This window comes from Populus trichocarpa, chromosome 11, assembly GCF_000002775.5.
Source record: "Populus trichocarpa isolate Nisqually-1 chromosome 11, P.trichocarpa_v4.1, whole genome shotgun sequence".
Taxonomy (NCBI): domain Eukaryota; kingdom Viridiplantae; phylum Streptophyta; class Magnoliopsida; order Malpighiales; family Salicaceae; genus Populus; species Populus trichocarpa.
In genome coordinates, this window is record NC_037295.2 from 16,754,540 (window position 1) to 16,773,002 (window position 18,463).

The 18,463-nt window shown below is 34.3% G+C and overlaps 3 protein-coding genes across 4 annotated transcripts; all 3 read left to right on the plus strand.

Moving 5' to 3' along the window:
* The first annotated feature begins 894 nt into the window (after nucleotides 1-894).
* On the plus strand, nucleotides 895-3,866 carry LOC7470933 (thiamine thiazole synthase, chloroplastic). The gene is made up of 3 exons (XM_002316945.4): nucleotides 895-1,399; nucleotides 2,533-3,021; nucleotides 3,459-3,866. The coding sequence occupies exons 1-3, from the start codon at nucleotides 977-979 to the stop codon at nucleotides 3,618-3,620; spliced, it is 1,074 nt and encodes a 357-aa protein (XP_002316981.2). The 5' UTR covers nucleotides 895-976; the 3' UTR covers nucleotides 3,621-3,866.
* A 4,206-nt stretch (nucleotides 3,867-8,072) lies between these two features.
* On the plus strand, nucleotides 8,073-10,264 carry LOC18103429 (pectinesterase). Its single transcript, XM_006377777.3, has 2 exons — nucleotides 8,073-9,099; nucleotides 9,381-10,264. The coding sequence occupies exons 1-2, from the start codon at nucleotides 8,139-8,141 to the stop codon at nucleotides 10,070-10,072; spliced, it is 1,653 nt and encodes a 550-aa protein (XP_006377839.3). The 5' UTR covers nucleotides 8,073-8,138; the 3' UTR covers nucleotides 10,073-10,264.
* A 2,210-nt stretch (nucleotides 10,265-12,474) lies between these two features.
* LOC7454419 (COBRA-like protein 10) lies at nucleotides 12,475-16,990 on the plus strand. Of its 2 annotated transcripts, XR_002976760.2 has the most exons (3): nucleotides 12,476-13,238; nucleotides 15,123-16,590; nucleotides 16,683-16,990. XR_002976760.2 is itself a non-coding variant. In XM_002316946.4 (2 exons), exons 1-2 carry the CDS (start codon nucleotides 12,665-12,667, stop codon nucleotides 16,538-16,540), a joined length of 1,992 nt encoding a protein of 663 aa, XP_002316982.4. In that variant the 5' UTR covers nucleotides 12,475-12,664; the 3' UTR covers nucleotides 16,541-16,990. The 2 variants fall into 2 exon arrangements, 1 of the variants encoding a protein (XP_002316982.4); XM_002316946.4 differs by having other exon boundaries at nucleotides 12,475-13,238; nucleotides 15,123-16,990.
* Nucleotides 16,991-18,463: the final 1,473 nt, after the last annotated feature.

Below are 18,463 nucleotides of genomic sequence, written 5' to 3' on the forward strand. Positions count from 1 at the left end.
ACTTTTGCTTTACTATATTATATAATAGATACACTCTCCCTATATATATTAATTTTTATTTTATGTCAGATATAAACCGTGAGAGAGAGAGAGAGAGTCCTGGAGTTGACGTTATGGACTATAGCATGGAAGCCACTTGGCAAAAAGACACTTAAAGGGCAGAGGCACACCTGCCCCTGCAAAAAAGTCAAATCATAGTTTAATCGTTCTAGACCCTTCAAATTCTATCCAATCTCCACTTGTCCTTTCGATATTCTTACCTCTGCTATATCGTATCCTCATCTTGCATTCTAATGGCTCTCTAGCCGTTGGATACAAAGCCATCTCTTCAGATCCGTCCAAACTTCTAACGTCCGTTAGGGCCATTGTTCAGGATATTATGATGTAAAAAAACAATTCTTTGTTAAAAAATAAAATCAATATGGAAGAAAGACTAAAATAATTCGAGACAGGTTGAATTGAATGTATATTCATTAATTTATTGCTATTGTTATTCCAAATCATTCTATTTATAATTATTGAACTTATTATAATTTAATTATTTATTTCATTAGTTAACTTTGTCATATAATAACTTTCTTTGTATATCTAGATTTTACAATTAAATTATTTTAAAAAACTAAAAATAATTCTAAATCTAGTATGTTTCTCAAAAAGAATTGGCGGGAATTTTTCTAGATGCATTGTAGAAATTGCTTCTAATTAGTTTCCAAAATAGTCATAAAACATTACTAACATTTTTTTGGAAAATAAAAAATGAGCACAAAATGTGGAATAAATATATAAAACTAACACTTGGGCACTAACGCCGTGAGTTAAAAGAAATCAAATGTATCAAACGGCTAATATTCATCTCCACACCCGAACACTGCCTCTCTTCACCTCTCTATCCCCATAAATTCTCGCCATCTTCTTCACTCCGCTGCACTCCATAGCTCTAAACCTCAACCCACAACCAAACGCGCTGTCGTTCATCATGGCAACCATGGCTACAACTCTCACTTCTCTCTCAACAAAATCCCAAAAACTCTCCCCTTTTGACACCTCCTCTTCCTTCCATGGCACTCCCATCTCAAAACCAACACTTCGTATGCAGCCCACAAAATCATCATCGTCACCAAACGTTTCCATCTCCATGTCATCTCCACCGTATGATCTGAATGCTTTCAAGTTTGAACCTATCAAAGAGTCTATAGTGTCAAGAGAAATGACAAGAAGGTACATGATGGACATGATAACTCATGCAGACACTGATGTTGTTATTGTTGGTGCTGGCTCTGCCGGGTTATCTTGTGCTTATGAGCTTAGCAAGAACCCTTCTGTCAAAATTGCCATTGTTGAACAATCTGTTAGCCCTGGTGGTGGTGCTTGGCTTGGTGGTCAGCTCTTCTCTGCCATGGTATGATCAAAACTAGTTCTTCCCTTTTCCTTCATGGTTTTACGCAGGCAATGCTAATTAAACCGGCCGGCCTGGTGGGTATGTGACTCGATCACCACCTGGCCCTTGCCTCTGCATGCTTTAAAGAAAAGTAAAATCTGAGTTCACCAGATCGATCTAGTGAGTCAATCCTAGATAACCTGTTAATTGTTATAGTCTAGTCTAATTGATTTAAATTTTATTTTTTCCCTAAAAAATATCATTTTAATTTTTTTTTAAATACCAAAATAATTATCACTTGATTAACCTGTTGAATCCGTATAACTGGGATTCTAGGTGATCATGTTTAATAATTTTTTTCAACACGATTTGTTTTGCTCGTTTCTGTTCTTATTCAGAATTATTTTTTGGCCATAGTTGTATCTTAAATGATAAGGATTGATTGATTTATTTTTTTAATTTATTGAAGATGACAATAATTGATAAAATCATAAAAATACACACTTTTTTTTTTAATAGAGAAAGGTACACAAAGTTTTAAACTTTATGATAAAGTTGAGAACTGTGACATGAAGGCATGTCCCCTTGTTCTTTTGGACCTTATGTCTGGCGCTCATAAAGAAAAATAATAATATCAAAGTACTATTTAGTGAATATATATAAATTTCAGTCCTGATTATATTATATATTAAATAGGTTTGATTTTTTAAAATGTTTTTTTATTTAGAAATGTATTAAAATAATATTTTTTTATTTTTTTAAAATTTATTTTTAGCATGCTTTTATTGAAGCTTGTTTTCTTGTGTTAAATTAATCTGTAAGCCATATATTATTGTCCATGGCGTGGATCCCTTGAGATGTGAATAACTTGAGATGTTTTCAATTCATCTAGAAACCTGGCCGTTAGTATTGGCCTTGCTGTTGCCAAGACTTATGAGTTTTGTGGGCATGTGATCATTTTCCTTGTAATTTAAGTAGAAAATTAAGATGTTTTCCATGCTTCATTTGTAGAAGTGCTAGTAAAAAAGAAGGGACCGGCTGTTATAAGGTTCTTGATTTGCTAGTTATAATTAATGAATAAGATATATCCTTGCAATCCTCGTTTTATGAATTAAGATTTGAAATTGATTTAAAATATTCTGTGTCTTGACCAGGTTGTACGCAAACCAGCTCATCTCTTCCTTAATGAGCTCGGTATTGAGTATGATGAGCAAGAAGACTATGTAGTAATCAAGCATGCAGCCCTTTTCACCTCCACAATCATGAGCAAACTCCTTGCCCGTCCAAATGTTAAGCTTTTCAATGCTGTGGCTGCAGAGGACTTGATAGTGAAGGAAGGAAGAGTGGGTGGAGTGGTCACTAATTGGGCTCTTGTGTCAATGAACCATGACACACAATCTTGTATGGACCCTAATGTGATGGAGGCCAAGGTGGTTGTGAGTTCTTGTGGCCATGATGGACCATTTGGTGCTACTGGGGTCAAGAGGCTTAAGAGCATTGGCATGATTGATAGTGTGCCAGGAATGAAGGCTCTTGACATGAACGCTGCTGAAGATGCCATTGTGAAGCTTACTAGGGAAGTTGTGCCTGGAATGATTGTTACTGGCATGGAAGTTGCTGAGATTGATGGCTCTCCGAGAATGGTAACTTTTCAATTTCCCTTTTCTTTAAATATCGTGGTTGGGATTTTTTGCCTCGAGATTGCTCTCATTTTCCATTCATCTTTTGCGCTACATATTCAATTTCTGCAACTAAAAATGTTGATAGTCTTGGATTATACTATATAAAGTTGGTGCTGTCAATTAATACAAGGTCTAATCTAACTATTTATTAGTGGATAGTTTGGACCCGTCATAGTATGGTCCCGGCAATGGGTCCTGAAATATCATGTCTTCAAGGACCACTGTGTCCTTTTCCTGATATGATTCAGGGACCGGGAAATGCTAAAGTGAAATTAAAGCTTGAGATTAACAAAAACAGTAGTGTGATTAAAGCTGTTTATGATTAGCACTTAGTGCTCAAAATCGAAACCATATGCTTACGAGACTGACGCACTTGTATGTGGTTATTGGTAATGCAGGGACCAACATTTGGGGCAATGATGATATCAGGGCAGAAGGCAGCTCACCTTGCCTTGAAGTCACTCGGGATGCCCAATGCACTGGATGGAACATTTGTGGGAGGCATTCATCCAGAGCTGATCCTGGCTGCTGTTGAATCTGCTGAAATTGCAGAGACTTGAGTGGTAGCAAAGCAATAGACTCAAATATGTCAGATAAATAAAAGGCAGTAGAAATGAGTTCGAGGGGTTTCCCAGTTGATGTGGTCATGGTAGGTTTTAGTTAATAATCTTGGTGTCTGTTCCTTTCGTTTAAGACTCTGTTGGCACTCGGCAGTTGAAATAATTTAGTTCATGCTGCTTTCGGACCTTGTTGGCTGGCCTATCTGTCAATTCTCTCGGCTGAATATAGAGGGTTTGATTTGCATATGATTGAAAAAACATTTTCTTGATTTTCTCTATGAGGGCAAGCCATTTTAGTGCAAGACCCTTTTCACCATACCTCCATTTGTGCTGAAATGGCGTCGCCTTCTTTCTCATAAAATATTTAAATGCCATCACTGAACCATCGAACCAAATCTCTTTTTTGAAAACCACCGTGTGGCCTCATTTTCCAAAGCAACCACATGGCAAAATATTGTTTTTTGGGCTTTTATTCAACGAAATAAAGCAGGAGATTTCATTGATTCTTAAAGGCCTGGATTCCCCAATATCCTAATGTGAAGATAACAAGTAGTCCATGCCAGGGACTAAAATAGACCAGCTTGAATATTGATCGACTAGCCCGCCCCCATCCTGGAGGTCATCTGAGAATTGCTTCACCATAGCCCTCATGCTCAGAAATATAGCGGTAATTTGCTCAGAAATATAGCGGTAATTTTAAAAGATATTTTAAATTTATTTTTTTTTTAATGATTATGAGTTTAAATCCTTCAGTATGATTGGTAACTTCATAATTCATAAGATTAGTCTAAATATGCGTAAACTAGTCGGAACACTCGCATTTATAATAATAATAATAAAAACGCCAACTACTTAAACACAGTTCACAAGGCTTGTTGCAGAGGCATACCAATTTGTCCACGCATCAGGATAGTTGCCTCTTTCAAGAAATCTTCCGAAGCCGTATAGCATTCTTTAAGATATCGAGTGAGAATGGCATGATTAGGCATATGTAACTCATCATTCTCATTCTCCTGTGGTTTGTCTCTGCACCAATCTAACACTTTAAAAGTATGTATACTTCTCTGATCCGATTTAAAATAGACTATACAGAATACAAATAACAGATCATGAAATTTTATTTACAGTAACTTAAAGTATAAAATCTGAAGGTTAAAGAGAAATCAGACAACTTCCTTGGGTTAATTATTCCATAGTCATCATCTAAATCATCTTCAACAGCATGATTAAAGGTTCGAAGGTTTTATGCTTTTCATCAAAGTATGGCCCTACCACTACATCTGGTTTTCAACAACTCCATGATACTGCACTATATCTTTCAAACAATGTGTTGTCCCACGGTAATGATCTCGCAACCATGCAGGTATCTAAAACGTTCCTACTTGAAATGTGGGGCTTACAACGCTTCTCAAGAAACAAAATAGTGCAAGCTTTTTGCGTCTAAAAAGACGCAATATTCCTTCCATTCATGGCTACATCAGTTTGGTTTTAGTTCCGGCTCTTAGAAGAGGTTGCTGGTGTGGTTGGCGATGTTAAATGTTGCTGGTGTAGCTTTAACTTTGATTATAACAATGTTTCGTAATGCTTTGTTACAGTGTTTTTGTATGAAATAATTAGAGTTTTAAACCCTTTTTTTTTTTTGTTAAGGGATGGCTATGACGTATGTTTTAACCATTGATTGTATTGAGAAGTTCCACTGCCTTTGAGAATTATGTGTACTTTTGACTTTAAAATGCTAATCCATTTATTTTAAGCTTATTTGCGTAAGAACTTTAAAATCTTATAAAATATTTATCCGATTTATCTTTAAAGAAAAAGTGGCAAAAGTTCTTAAAAAAAGCCAAAAATCATCTAAATTGAAATTAATAATAACAACAAACTCAGGGATATATAGCTATTACATCACGAGTTTGTCATTACATATAATTAAAAAAATTATTAAAAGAATTGTGAATGCCATAAGAAAAGCCTACCGAAATATATGTGGACAACTCATCAACCATTGCATTAGCAAAAAATCCAGTATTTCATAAAGAAAGTAAACATATTAATATAAGATTTTATTACTTATGAGATTGCATTGTAAATAAAGAAGTTAAAATTAAATATGTAAAGATACAAGATTAAGTCACAGATATATTCACAAAGCTATTCAAATATGATGTTTTTATCAAAATAAGAGATGTGTTGGGAGTTATAAAGAAATCAAGTTTAAGGAGATGTTGAAAGTAAATCAGATTTTAGATTCTAAAAATTTCAGAAAATCAATCAGTTTAGAAGGTAAAATACAATTTTCATTCAAATTATGATTTTCTTGTATTAGTTTAATTTCTTAATTGTTTAGGACTTTATAACTATAAAAAAGTTTGTAATTCAATATTATTAATAAGCATAAAAAAGATAAAATAACTAAAAGAGTTTATAAAGAAACACTTAATAAAAATATATTTTATTTTCAATTTTTTTTATTCTTGAGTTCTTGACCTCACATTCATGTGTTCATCTTACACCATACCTACTCTACTTCAACATGAAATATGAAATAGGTTAAGAGATGTACATGAGTTTTTTTTGTAATAAAATAGCAACGATCAACCTGCTTTTTGTTGTTGGCATGGGAATGTGGATGACTTGGCAAGACTGAAAGAGGGACTGTTGTTTGATGAAGGAAGACTAGGCAGTGACTAACTAATTTTATAATAAAACAATGTTACTAACAAAGACAAAGGCTTTAAGAAAGACGAATGTATTAGTGGAATGGCCGCTACCTTGTTAACTAAGACATAAAGAAAAAAACCATATAGTAGAAGATCAATAAGAGCTTTGAGTCAAAAAATTTGTTTTTTTTATGGTTTCAGGTTCGAGTCTTGTAGTTGCTAATATGATGTCCACTGGAGGCTTACATGGTTGTTAACTTCAGGGCTCTTGGAATTAGTCAAGGTATATGCAAGCTGACCCGGACACCCACGTTAATAAAAAAAAGACATAAAGAAAAAAGAGAAAATTGTATGTATTTACTTGAATGTAAGATCAATACAAAGAGCCCTATTTATTCATAAAAACAGCCATCCAATATGGAAGGCCATTAGCAAGAAAATATGAAAACATAATTAAGTAATATTATGATGCATATTACACAATAAATATGAGAGATATTCACATATTATTGCTATGATTAAGAGATTTGCTATCCTTTATTCACAAGAATGAGATTCTTTGCTAATACTTATATATCTCATGAATTAGAATGAGTTTTTATCTATATATAGTTTAATTGATCTTGTCATATTAACTAATTGAGTTGGTTTTATCTGGGCAAATGAAACATGCAACCTTAAAGCTGAGATTCTATTTTTTAAAATAAATTTTAAACTATACTATTTTTCAATAACAATTTCTACTTTGCTACTTTGAAAAAAAAAAACTCAAAATTTTTCCATTTATAATATACTAAAAACCCTTGGCATTTCACTGTCGCATTTTACTATTTAGTCCTTAAAAATAAAAAAAAATTGAGAATTTTTTTTTAATTTCATCTTTCAACATTAGTTTTACTTGGTATTAGACTTCATAATTCGTTTCAATTTGTTTTCTATGGAGTTATCCTGATCTTATGACCCGTGTCGTGAGTTAGCTATATTGACATAAGTTTTTTTTTTTTCTCAACTTCATCTTTTAACATTAAGTTGATTGAAAAACAGATTTCATTGCGGATTAGCCAGGTTGACTTGGTTTTTTTCCCTTTTTTAATTGAATTTTGTTTCAATTTCATTCTTCAACATTAAGTTGATTGAGAATTAGACTTTATAATTTTTTTTCAATTTGTTTTCTTTGAAATTATTCTAGTCTCGTCACCTGAATTTGACAAGTTAACCAAAGTTGACTTGGATCATTGTTTTAATTATTTTTTTATTTGATTTTATCCTTCAACATTGCGTTGAATGAGAATAGGGTTATAAGGGTCTCATGACCTGGACATCAGATTTGACAAATTAACCCGAGTTGATATGAATCAATATAATATTTTATCGTTTCAATAGTTAAAAAAAGATATTTTAATTTTTTTTAGTTAAACTACATTTTTCTTAGTTATTTGAGTTGTCTTTGAACTTGTAAAATCAATTAGACCACGTGAAATCAATTCCTATATAATTTTAATTTTTTTCTACAAAAATATACTTTGACACTTGAATATTTTTTTATATCCAGAAAAACTTTAATCCGACCCCCATCACTCGGCAATTATCTGGTGCTGTAACTAAACGTTCTGTTCTTTTTCCTTTTTTTTCTTAATAAGGAAAACAACGAAGCATGTCGGTGCAATACAATTTCCAATTACGTTGAACTGGAATACATGGCGTTGTAAAAAAAAAATTATAATAATAAAGGAAAGAAAATGAAAATTAGCCCAGACATGATTGGCATTAGATACGGCGAGTGTTATGCTTGAAGGGTCTTCCACCATTATAAAGCACATGAGATCAACACAAGCAGAGAACCAAACGCACATACCTCATCATGGCTTCTTCTACCCATCAGCCACTTCTAAACACTACCAATAACACTAAATCCCACGTCAAGATCCTTATCTTTGCCATTTCTCTGTTTGCAGTCATATTCTCTAGTGTTTTTCTTGCATCCCGTTTAATCAAAGTTAGTCAATCTAGTCCATCAACTCCACAAATATGTAACCAAGCCCGTGATCCCCAAGAATGTTTATCAATACTATCTGAAGCTGTCTCCACTGAAGGAGTTCAAGAATCTAATGGCGTTGGTCTCCTAAAAACTTTCTTGGTAAAATCTCTCTCGCAAATGAGAATGGCAAAGGCAGCTGCCAATGCTGTAAATAGCAAGATCAATGGCCATAAACATCAAGCAGCTCTAGCTGATTGTGTGGAGCTTATGGATATGTCCATTGACCGTGTTACTGATACATTATCAGCTCTGGCCAACTGGGGCAGCCAGTCTGATGCTAGTGATGCAAATACTTGGCTAAGTGGTGTACTCACTAACCATGTTACATGCTTGGATGGCATTGACACAATAGACCAATCATCAATGAAAAAATTACTCCAAGATTTGATCTCAAGGATGAGAACCTCTCTGGCTGCTGTTTCTAGTCTTTCAGCCTCTGATACTGATCTCGTTCAGCCATTAAATGGGGGTTTTCCATCATGGATCTTGGGAAGGGACCGCAAACTATTGGAAAGTTCAGTAAGCACTGTTGAGGCCAATGTGGTAGTAGCGCAAGATGGGAGTGGGGACTATACCACAATTCAAGAATCTGTGAACTCAGTTCCAGATAAAAGTAAAAGCCGGTATGTGATATGTGTGAAGAGTGGGATTTATAAAGAGAATGTTGAAGTTGGGAAGAAGAAGAAAAATGTTATGATTGTTGGTGATGGTATGGATTCCACCATCTTAACTGGTAACCTCAATGTTGTGGATGGATCTACAACCTTCAGATCTGCCACACTTGGTAACAGTTCTCTACTTTCCGACTATAATCTTTTGCTTTTCTTTTTGTTTCTTAAGCTTTTGATTAAGAACCACTATAGTTAAGCATTAAGCATTACCAAGATTCCAAAAACATTTCTTTAATTAAGCAACTATACTGCACATGGTCTAGGTAGAAGCTTCTTCTCCTTTTATGCTTTCAGCTGAGAAAATGTTGATAATCGCTGGAATTTCTTCTTCTTTTTTTCTTTTATTTTTTGGTATAAGCTAGACATTATTTGAATTTTTTTTTCCACGTTTCAGCTGTTGCAGGTGATGGATTCATATTGCAGGACATCTGGATCCAAAACACAGCAGGACCAGAGAAGCACCAAGCTGTGGCTCTCCGAGTCAGTGCTGATCAATCTGTCATCAACCGTTGCCGCATCGATGCATACCAAGACACCCTCTATACACATAACTACAGACAGTTCTACAGAGATTGCTTCATAATTGGAACCATTGATTTCATCTTCGGTAATGGAGCTGTTGTACTCCAGAACTGCCACATTATCTCAAGGAAGCCTATGGCAAACCAAAAGAACATGGTCACAGCACAAGGAAGGATAGACCCCAATCAAAATACTGGGATTTCAATCCAGAACTGTGACATTGTTGCAAGCTCTGATCTTGAATCGGAGCAGAATAAATTCCCTACATATCTTGGAAGGCCATGGAAAGAGTACTCAAGGACTGTCGTTATGCAATCTAATATTGGTGGACATATTGATCCTACTGGCTGGGCAGAATGGGATAAGGAATTTGCATTAACAACATTGTATTATGGTGAGTACGCAAATAGAGGGCTAGGTGCAGGTGTTAGCAAGAGAGTGAATTGGCCTGGATATCATGTCATTACAGATCCCAATGAGGCCAAGCAATTTACTGTGGCAGAGCTGATACAAGGAGGAGCATGGCTTGGATCCACTGGAGTTTCTTTTACTGAAGGGCTGTAATCTAGGACAAGCATGCATTCCCTTCATGGATTTACTTCTATATAATTGACGCAGCCTGTCGTGTTATTTCATGCCCTGCTTTCTGAAGTTTATAATTTGGGATGCAGCTACAACACTTAAACTCTTTAATTGATAGCATTTCTGCTGTCTGCTGTACTATTTTCTTCAGTTCTATGTTGGCCTTTTTTAGTCTCTTCGAACTCAACCAAGTGACCAACTCAATCCCAAACAAATAAGGGGTAATCACATGAATATCATTTCTTCCTGTCTAGTTCTGATTGAGTATACGATGGAACAATTGAAGGAAACTAAACTATGATAGCCAAATGTAGCAAAAAAATTCAATTTACTCAAACATCTTGCAATCAATCAAGATTCAAAATTGAAGCTCAGCTGTTTAAGACATCATTTGCATAAGTTTTAACCTTTCAATAATATACAAGTTGAATAAATAAAACCGGTGGATCAACCAATCTACACTTGGACCATCTGGTGTTAGTAGTTCTGGTTTTCTCCTAAGAATTTACCTCCAGCATCTCCTTCAACAGCCTTTTGAAATTATCATCCATGCTGCCTCTATAAGGAGTGATTTGCAATTCTGAGCAGAGTGCCATAACTTTATGAGGACTCAAGTGCCTGAGAATCTCAGGGTCTCGATAGTAATCCTGATAATTCAATGGAGAAAAATAAAGAATACTCAAACTGTAATGAGCTGTTTTCTTGAAATTCCTATTTGAATAGTTCACAACTTCAATGGCCCTGGACTTCGCAGTCAATTAGCGTTAAGATGATCTAAAAGTTGCACAAGCATTCTCATCAGGAAAGAAAACCAGGCATGCTTGTATCCACTTAAGGGGAAGGTATCCTCCCAGTGAAAAGTAATTAAACTTGTAAAATGAAATCTAGCAGCATATGATGTCCTTTTAGTGGTCCTAAATAAGCTAGGAACAAAACGATATCATAGTCTAGCAATCCAGCACAAGAAAGTAGCTTTGAACCAACAATTAAGAACAATCAATACTTACTCACCTTCTCTGTTAGGACAACAACAGGAATGGAACATAACTTATCCTCCAGCTCTCTGAGCTGAGTGGCAACAGGATAATAAGTGCCATGCCCCCAAAATCGGGCGTGGATACGATCGTATTATCTAGCATTCAACTCTTATAAATAATATAAAAACGAACTTTATGAAGTTCTTCAAAAAATCATAAATGTTAAACTAGAAGGTCTTAAATATTTTCATTTATAAATTTTATAAATAATCAATTAACAATATCAAGTCTTAGACATTATAAAAATCCTACTAAAAAAAAATATTAAAAATCTTGTTACAAGTTCTCAAAACTATTAATATTGAATGATGAAAATAAGTTAGAAGATGTCCTTCATTAAATAAATACCCTTTAGCTCAATTAACAACTTAAATTGACAACGTAAACTCCATAGCTCTAAACTTATTAACTTATTTACCTATCTAGAATTTATAGGAGTATGTATCCTATAAGTTGTGATTTACTTAATCTAAAAGTCATCATCATCAATTTATTATCTTTTTAAATAGATATATTTTATTGTAAAATCTGGTCTTTTTACGTGTATCTTATTATGTAGATATTTTGTTTTATCCTAAAATCCGATTACAAATTATCTTTTATTTTATGTACTTAGATTCTATTTCAATTTGTGTTTTGTGTTTAAGTTTAATTATAGAATTAATTAAGTTTAAGTTTAACTCTTCTAGCTTAGCTGGAAATGCCGGAATGTATCAACCGGATCGCCTCCCTGGAAAGTACGGGTATGTGTTATTGCATCTCTTTAATTCATTGCATACATGTTTTGAGCAGTTCTTACTTCTTAGTGCCCTCTGCAACTTTTAAATGTGCTTCAATTTCTTCTGTGCTCGTGTACTTTTCTTCTTTCGAGCAGTTCTTGGTGCCCTAATCTAGGCCGGGTCCCTAATTTTAGCTCATATAGTCTCAACGGCACTAGTGAATCTTCACTTCTCCTAGGATTATAAATGTACTATGTAAAATTTATTTGAGAGTAATTTATATTTAATTAGTTTTTAAAAATATGTTAATATTTGATGTTAGAATACACGTTAAATTACAAAACCTAACATAACCTTTTTTTTTAAAAAAAATGGATGTAGTATTGAAGTTCATGTGTCATTAAGTAAATGACGACGTAAAAAGGGTATGTATTCCAGAGTTAGATTCAGTTATTACCCTCTAAAAATAGTAATAACTGAGTAGCAAACCAAAAATATATTTGTTATATATTAGTACAAATTACTTTCTGTCTCCACCTAAGAACTGCTGACATCCTCCTCCACCTCCGAATGGTTCGTGGAAACTAGAGGAAGAGAATTGATATAAGACTCAGTCTTGTCCTTCTCTCTTCCCATTTATAAGCTTCTCATCTCACTCTAACATGGGTTTCCCTTCTCAGTGTCCCCATTTCTCACTCATAGCCGCGTTCTGAATTGAACGCGGCAAAATCATCATCAGCTCAGCCGCAACCGCACAGGTTTTTTCTTCTTCTCTTGTTGAAAGAAAAAATATTTCTTGCTCTGCAAGAAATTAGGAAATGAAAGCAAGATTAAGGTTAGGGGTTCCATGGCATCTGGTAACGCTAATGCTCCTTTCATTACCATCTATCATTTTTAATGTTTGCTATGGCCAAACGGATGACTATGAGAGTCCTGCAGCCCCACCACCAGGACTGGATGAATGTAACGGCATCTTTCTTACCTATTCTTTCACCTCTCGTGAAAAAGAATATCCAAAGGTAAAGAATGCATCCGCGCAGGCATGGGCGTTCAAATCTTTGGCAACGATAATTAATACAGGCGAACATGAACTGAAGGGTTGGCAGATGTTTGTAGGTTTTCAGCACAAAGAAATTTTAGTGTCTGCTTCTGGGGCAATCGTCGTCGATGGCGATGACTTCCCTGTGGCAGTTGGCAATGGGACAATCTTCGCAGGAAATCCACAGGTTGACCTCAAGACTGCAATTGAAACAGCTGGAGATTTCACCCAGATTTCAGCACAGATTGAGATTACAGGTTCCGTGTTTGGAATCAAGCCACCAGGAGTGCCTATGCCAAAGAATATCAAGCTTATGAATGATGGATACAAATGCCCTAAACCGACTTTGCGAGGTAACAATCCTCATGTTTAATTTGATGGTCATAAGTTTTCTCTTTTCCAACATTTGTGTCACGTACATAGAAGCAAAAATAAACATTTCCTTCAAACTAAGCATTGCAATTGGATTTCGTTCCTAGAGAGAGAGTTGTTAGAAATAACCAGGGAAGAAATTAAGTTGGAACAGAAGTTGGATACATATCTCTTTCATTTCATGTCATATTATTCTGCTAAAAGAGAAAGTCAATGGACTTTGACTTGGATCACAATACTCTTTCAACACATATTTATACTAATGAAGGGATAATTCAAGAGAGTTAAGGAATAACTACATCATTAATATCCTATATACATACATGTATCTTGAATAAATAAAAGATTATTTTTGAATGTAAACTTCAAATTAACACTAACACTCCCTTTTAATTTTAAAAATCTTGCAATCCTTTAGTTTTGAAAATTTGGTGGAGAATCATCCTCTATCTATTGTGTTTGAAGGATCATTTTGTCAATCTCTTATTTTTATAACTTCAATATCTTTTTTCTTCTTTCATTTTTTTTGAGGAGAGTCACATTGTTGTTACTCTTTTTATATCTTTCATCTTCCTTTTGAGAATATATTTCTTGCATCTTTTTTTTAGCCACTTCTTTCATCATGTCTAGGTAATGTCATCTCATTGTCATCTCTTTAATCTTTTATTTTTTTAGTAATTGTATTTGCTTAAACATGACTCATCTAAGCTAATTTTCTTGTCTAGTGGCTATTGCCACATTTTCTTCGTGGTTATTTAGCCACATCTATTTTTCTTCTTTTTTAAGAAGACCTCTCTCTCCCATTCTTCATTGGATGATTCTTATTGTACCATATCATCTCTTATACAAAAAGTTAACTCTCAGCTTGCAAGTAGTCTCTCTCGACTTCTTCTATAATTCTCTTGATGCAAGGTTTTGTTAAAAAATAATATAAATTATATTATGGGACCTCACCTAACAGCTTAAGCTATTGGGTTGAGATGGTTCTTTGACATGGTATCAGAGCCTTAATGACTAAGCGGTCGCGAGTTCGAATCTCACCATCCTCATTTATATGATAAAAATTAAGCACAAGGTAATGTGGGCATGTGTAAGTTTCAAACCCAAAGGACTTTCACTTGAGGGGGTGTGTTAGAGAATAATATAAATTATATCTTGAGACCTCACCTAACAGCTTAAGCTATTAGATTGAAATGGTTCTTTGGCAGGTCTTAATTCTCTTATTAGCCTCTTTTATCTTGCAACTTTATTTTTATTTTTATATGGATGTCACTTGTCCATCGTCTTTCTCTTGGGATATCTCCCTTACTAAACACATGCTCTAGTTCCTCAAATGCCTCACTAAAATCAAACTAGCTTTGATATTATGTGAAAAATAACTACAAGAGATGAGAGATAGAAAAGAAAGCACGGTGGAAAGATACCTCTTTCATATCATATTTCTAGCTCTTCTAGGAGAAAAAGTCACATGTACTTTAACTTGGATTACAATACTCTTTAACATATATATTTATACCGGATAATTTAAGAGAATCAATGAATAACTACTACATTAATAACCTACATTACCTAGAATAAATAAAAAGACACTTGAATGTAAATTTCAAAATTAACTCCAACAAGGTTTTCTTGTTCGAATATGTGAAATGTTCCGGACCAGCCCAAAAGGCAGGGACTTGTTTCTCCATGTAAAAGTTAATCAAAAGTTTCAATCAACATCGTTACAATTTTCAGCAGTCTACAACTTTTTAGTCTTTTCTATTACATTTTCTATTAAGAAAAAAAAAATCATCATTGATATCATGCCACAAATTAATTGCAACAGAAGTTTCCATAAATTCAATATTCATTTTTTTTCCTTGCAGGAAAAAGCTATATGCGTGTTTGTTGTAAGAAGGATCCCAAAGCCAAGGAAGAAAAGAAAAGGCTCAAGTTCTTGCCTCGTAGATATGGGGATCTTTCTCTCACTTATGATGTGCTTCAAGCCTACGGTAACAACTACCAGGCCCAAGTTACTATGGATAACATCCATCCATTAGGCCGGCTTGATCACTGGAACTTAACCTGGGAATGGATGAATGGAGAGTTCATTTCCACAATGAGAGGAGCCTACACTCACAAAAGGGACTTTTCCGAGTGTATTTATGGTACTGCAGGAAAATATTACAAAGATTTCGACTTCTCCACTATTATGAACTGTGAAAAAAAGCCGGTCATCTCAGATCTTCCTCCAGATAGAAAAAATGATTCACAAGTTGGGAAGTTGCCATACTGTTGTAGAAATGGTACCCTTTTGCCAGCTATAATGGATGAGAGCAAGGCAAGGTCCATATTCCAATTGCAAGTCTACAAGATGCCTCCTTTCTTGAACAGGACTGCCCTTGTACCACCCGATAAATGGAAGATTGATGGGGTTGTCAATCCTCAATACAAGTGTGGCCCTCCAATCAGAGTAGATCCAACAGAATTTCCTGATCCGAGTGGACTTGATTCTAAAACTTATGCTGTTGCAAGTTGGCAAGTAACTTGCAACATAACACGTCCGAAGGAGAAGCTTTCGCGATGCTGTGTTTCTTTCTCTGCTTATTACAATAGATCTGCCATTCCCTGCAATACTTGTGCCTGTGGCTGTGATAATAATAAAGGTTGCAGCCAGAATGCAAAAGCAATGCTTCTCCCGCCAGAGAGTCTTCTCGTGCCTTTTGATAACAGGACAGAAAAGGCATTAGCATGGGCTGCACTAAATAAATTCAAAGTTCCAAATCCCAGACCTTGTCCTGATAACTGTCCAGTTAGCATCAATTGGCATATTGACTCTGATTTCAAGACTGGATGGACTGCTAGTGTCACTCTTTTCAACTGGGATGATTCTCCTTTCGAGGATTGGTTTGCTGCAATCAAATTAGACAAAGCCTATAAGGGCCTTGAAGGTGTGTATTCCTTAAATGGAACAAAGTTTGACAACCTCAACAACACTATATTACTCCAAGGCCTACCAGGTTTGAATTTCTTGATGGGAGAGGTAAATGGCACCAAACCAGGAGACCCTAGGGTTCCTGGAAAGCAACAAACTAAGATATCATTTATCAAAAAACGTACTCCAGGCATCAATATACCACGCGGTGATGGGTTTCCTACAAGAATACTTTTCAACGGAGAAGAGTGTGCACTGCCTACGCAAATTCCCCGGTCGAGTGCACAGCAAAAATCCCATTTTAAGTTCCTCATAGTCATAATCATGGCAATCGTGACTTTCATTCTGATGTCAGATCACCTCCATTGATCGTCGTTCGAGGTTAATATTCTGGTTTTTCTGGTTTGGAATTATCTTGGGTGAGTATTTATTTTGCTTTTATTAATTTCACCGAAAGCTTTGTAGCACTTCATAAAGACTTGGACTAGACAGTAGCCATTTTCTTTCTCAGGACAAAACTTTTATGCCTCAGCAGCGGAGCCGGAAGAAATGTATGCGCATTTCAGTGGACTAGATATGAACAATGAATTCAGGGCCTGCATCTGCTAAAGTTGATTGTCAAGGGAAGATGGGAGGGATTGTAACAAAGTTCAAAACTGAAAAATGTCAATACTTATTACAAAACTCTAACCACCAGTAGTTAATAATTTGCAAAACAGTGATGAATTTTCCAAATATATGCTGATTACTTAGCTGTCTTTTCGTTCACGTAGTATGCCCGATGAGGTTTTGATGGAATATAGAACAACTTTCAGTTCATTTGATCTAGGATTCTTGACTTTAGCACCGAATTAAACCATAGTAAATATATAGTTAATTTTGCAATTCTATCCTGAAATAAGATTTTGGTTCCTCATGCATGCCAGCAAGGTTTGTCTTAGCTTTATGAATCTCGACAAATAATGTTTCTTAAACAAAGAAATATTTCAGCGCAGTCCATACTTTTACAATGAATTCTTACAAGCAACTGATTTATGAAGCACTGAGCTTCTGACATTACCTGTTCTGAAATAATGTAACCACATTTTTATTGGTCAGCAACACATGAATTCTGAAGTTCAACTTGTTGGAAAGAAAGGATGTAAAAAGGGAAGAATGATGGAAGACTATTGTTTTATCACTCTTTTAGAAGAGAAAGTCCCATGAAGTTGGATTTAAATTACAATACTTTCATTATTCTTAATCGATATTGATTTTTTAAACAAATATTACAATCTTTTATTAGTAAAGGTTTTAATTGAAATATAACAAGGGTGTAAATGTCTTATAATTTAGCTTTTGTACTATCATCAATTTTTAAATAATTAAAGGAACCTTTGATAAGAGTTGATAATTAGAAAACTTCTTTATTTTCTAGGTGTTAAAAAAAATATATATATATATATAGAGTATTAAATTAAAGCTTATGATTTAAACTTTTCATGGGTTGAAGTAAAAAAAAATAGTTTTTATTTAATTTTGTTTGGCATAAAACTTTTTTAAGTTTTTTTCTAGACTAAAAAAAATATTTTTCAAATTAGCACAACTAAAAAAGTAATTTTTAAATTAGCATAATAACCAATATGTGCGGGTGTTACCTGCACAACTAGCAAATTTCATAATTTCTCTTCTTGCATATCCATGCCTTTTCCAAGAATTTATATATACAAAAGTCAATATTCATGTTTTATAAGGATTTAATTGTCAGTAAAGAAACAAAAATGATTTAATGACTAGAGAAAAAGATGATATAGCATAAAAAGACAAGAAAAGAAAGATGAATGAAGAAAGAAAAAAGAAAATGAATGAATAAATGAATGGAACATTAAAGATATGTTGGAATTTTAATGATTACATCTTTAATACCATAAAGATTTTAACAAAATAAATTTATAAACACCATAAAATTCATAAACAAATTCATAAATGAATTTATAGTTTCAAAGTTGGCTTTACATGGTATCTATAAATTTGTTTCATCGAAATTTTTTTGATAATATTAAGAATGTTATCATCAGAGCTCTCATGTGTCTCTAACATCTTTTTTTTTTTTATCTTTTCTCCTTCGTGTATTATCTTTTTGTTTAATGGCCATTGAATCTATATTAAACATGTATATTGACTTTTATATATAAATTCCTGGGAAAGAATAAATCTGCAAGAAAAAGTTAATGACTATTTTGTGCAAGAATAGTTGTGCATATTAATGACTATCTTGTGGCATGTTAAAGTTAATTAGCTCTTCTGTATCTT

Coding starts and splice junctions, on each gene's coding strand:
- LOC7470933 (XM_002316945.4), top strand. CDS start 977: ATGGCAACCATGGCTACAACTCTCACTTCTCTCTCAACAAAATCCCAA. Junction 1,400..2,532: donor GTCAGCTCTTCTCTGCCATG/GTATGATCAAAA, acceptor TGTCTTGACCAG/GTTGTACGCAAACCAGCTCA. Junction 3,022..3,458: donor TTGATGGCTCTCCGAGAATG/GTAACTTTTCAA, acceptor TTGGTAATGCAG/GGACCAACATTTGGGGCAAT.
- LOC7454419 (XM_002316946.4), top strand. CDS start 12,665: ATGAAAGCAAGATTAAGGTTAGGGGTTCCATGGCATCTGGTAACGCTA. Junction 13,239..15,122: donor CCCTAAACCGACTTTGCGAG/GTAACAATCCTC, acceptor TTTTCCTTGCAG/GAAAAAGCTATATGCGTGTT.
- LOC18103429 (XM_006377777.3), top strand. CDS start 8,139: ATGGCTTCTTCTACCCATCAGCCACTTCTAAACACTACCAATAACACT. Junction 9,100..9,380: donor CTTCAGATCTGCCACACTTG/GTAACAGTTCTC, acceptor TCCACGTTTCAG/CTGTTGCAGGTGATGGATTC.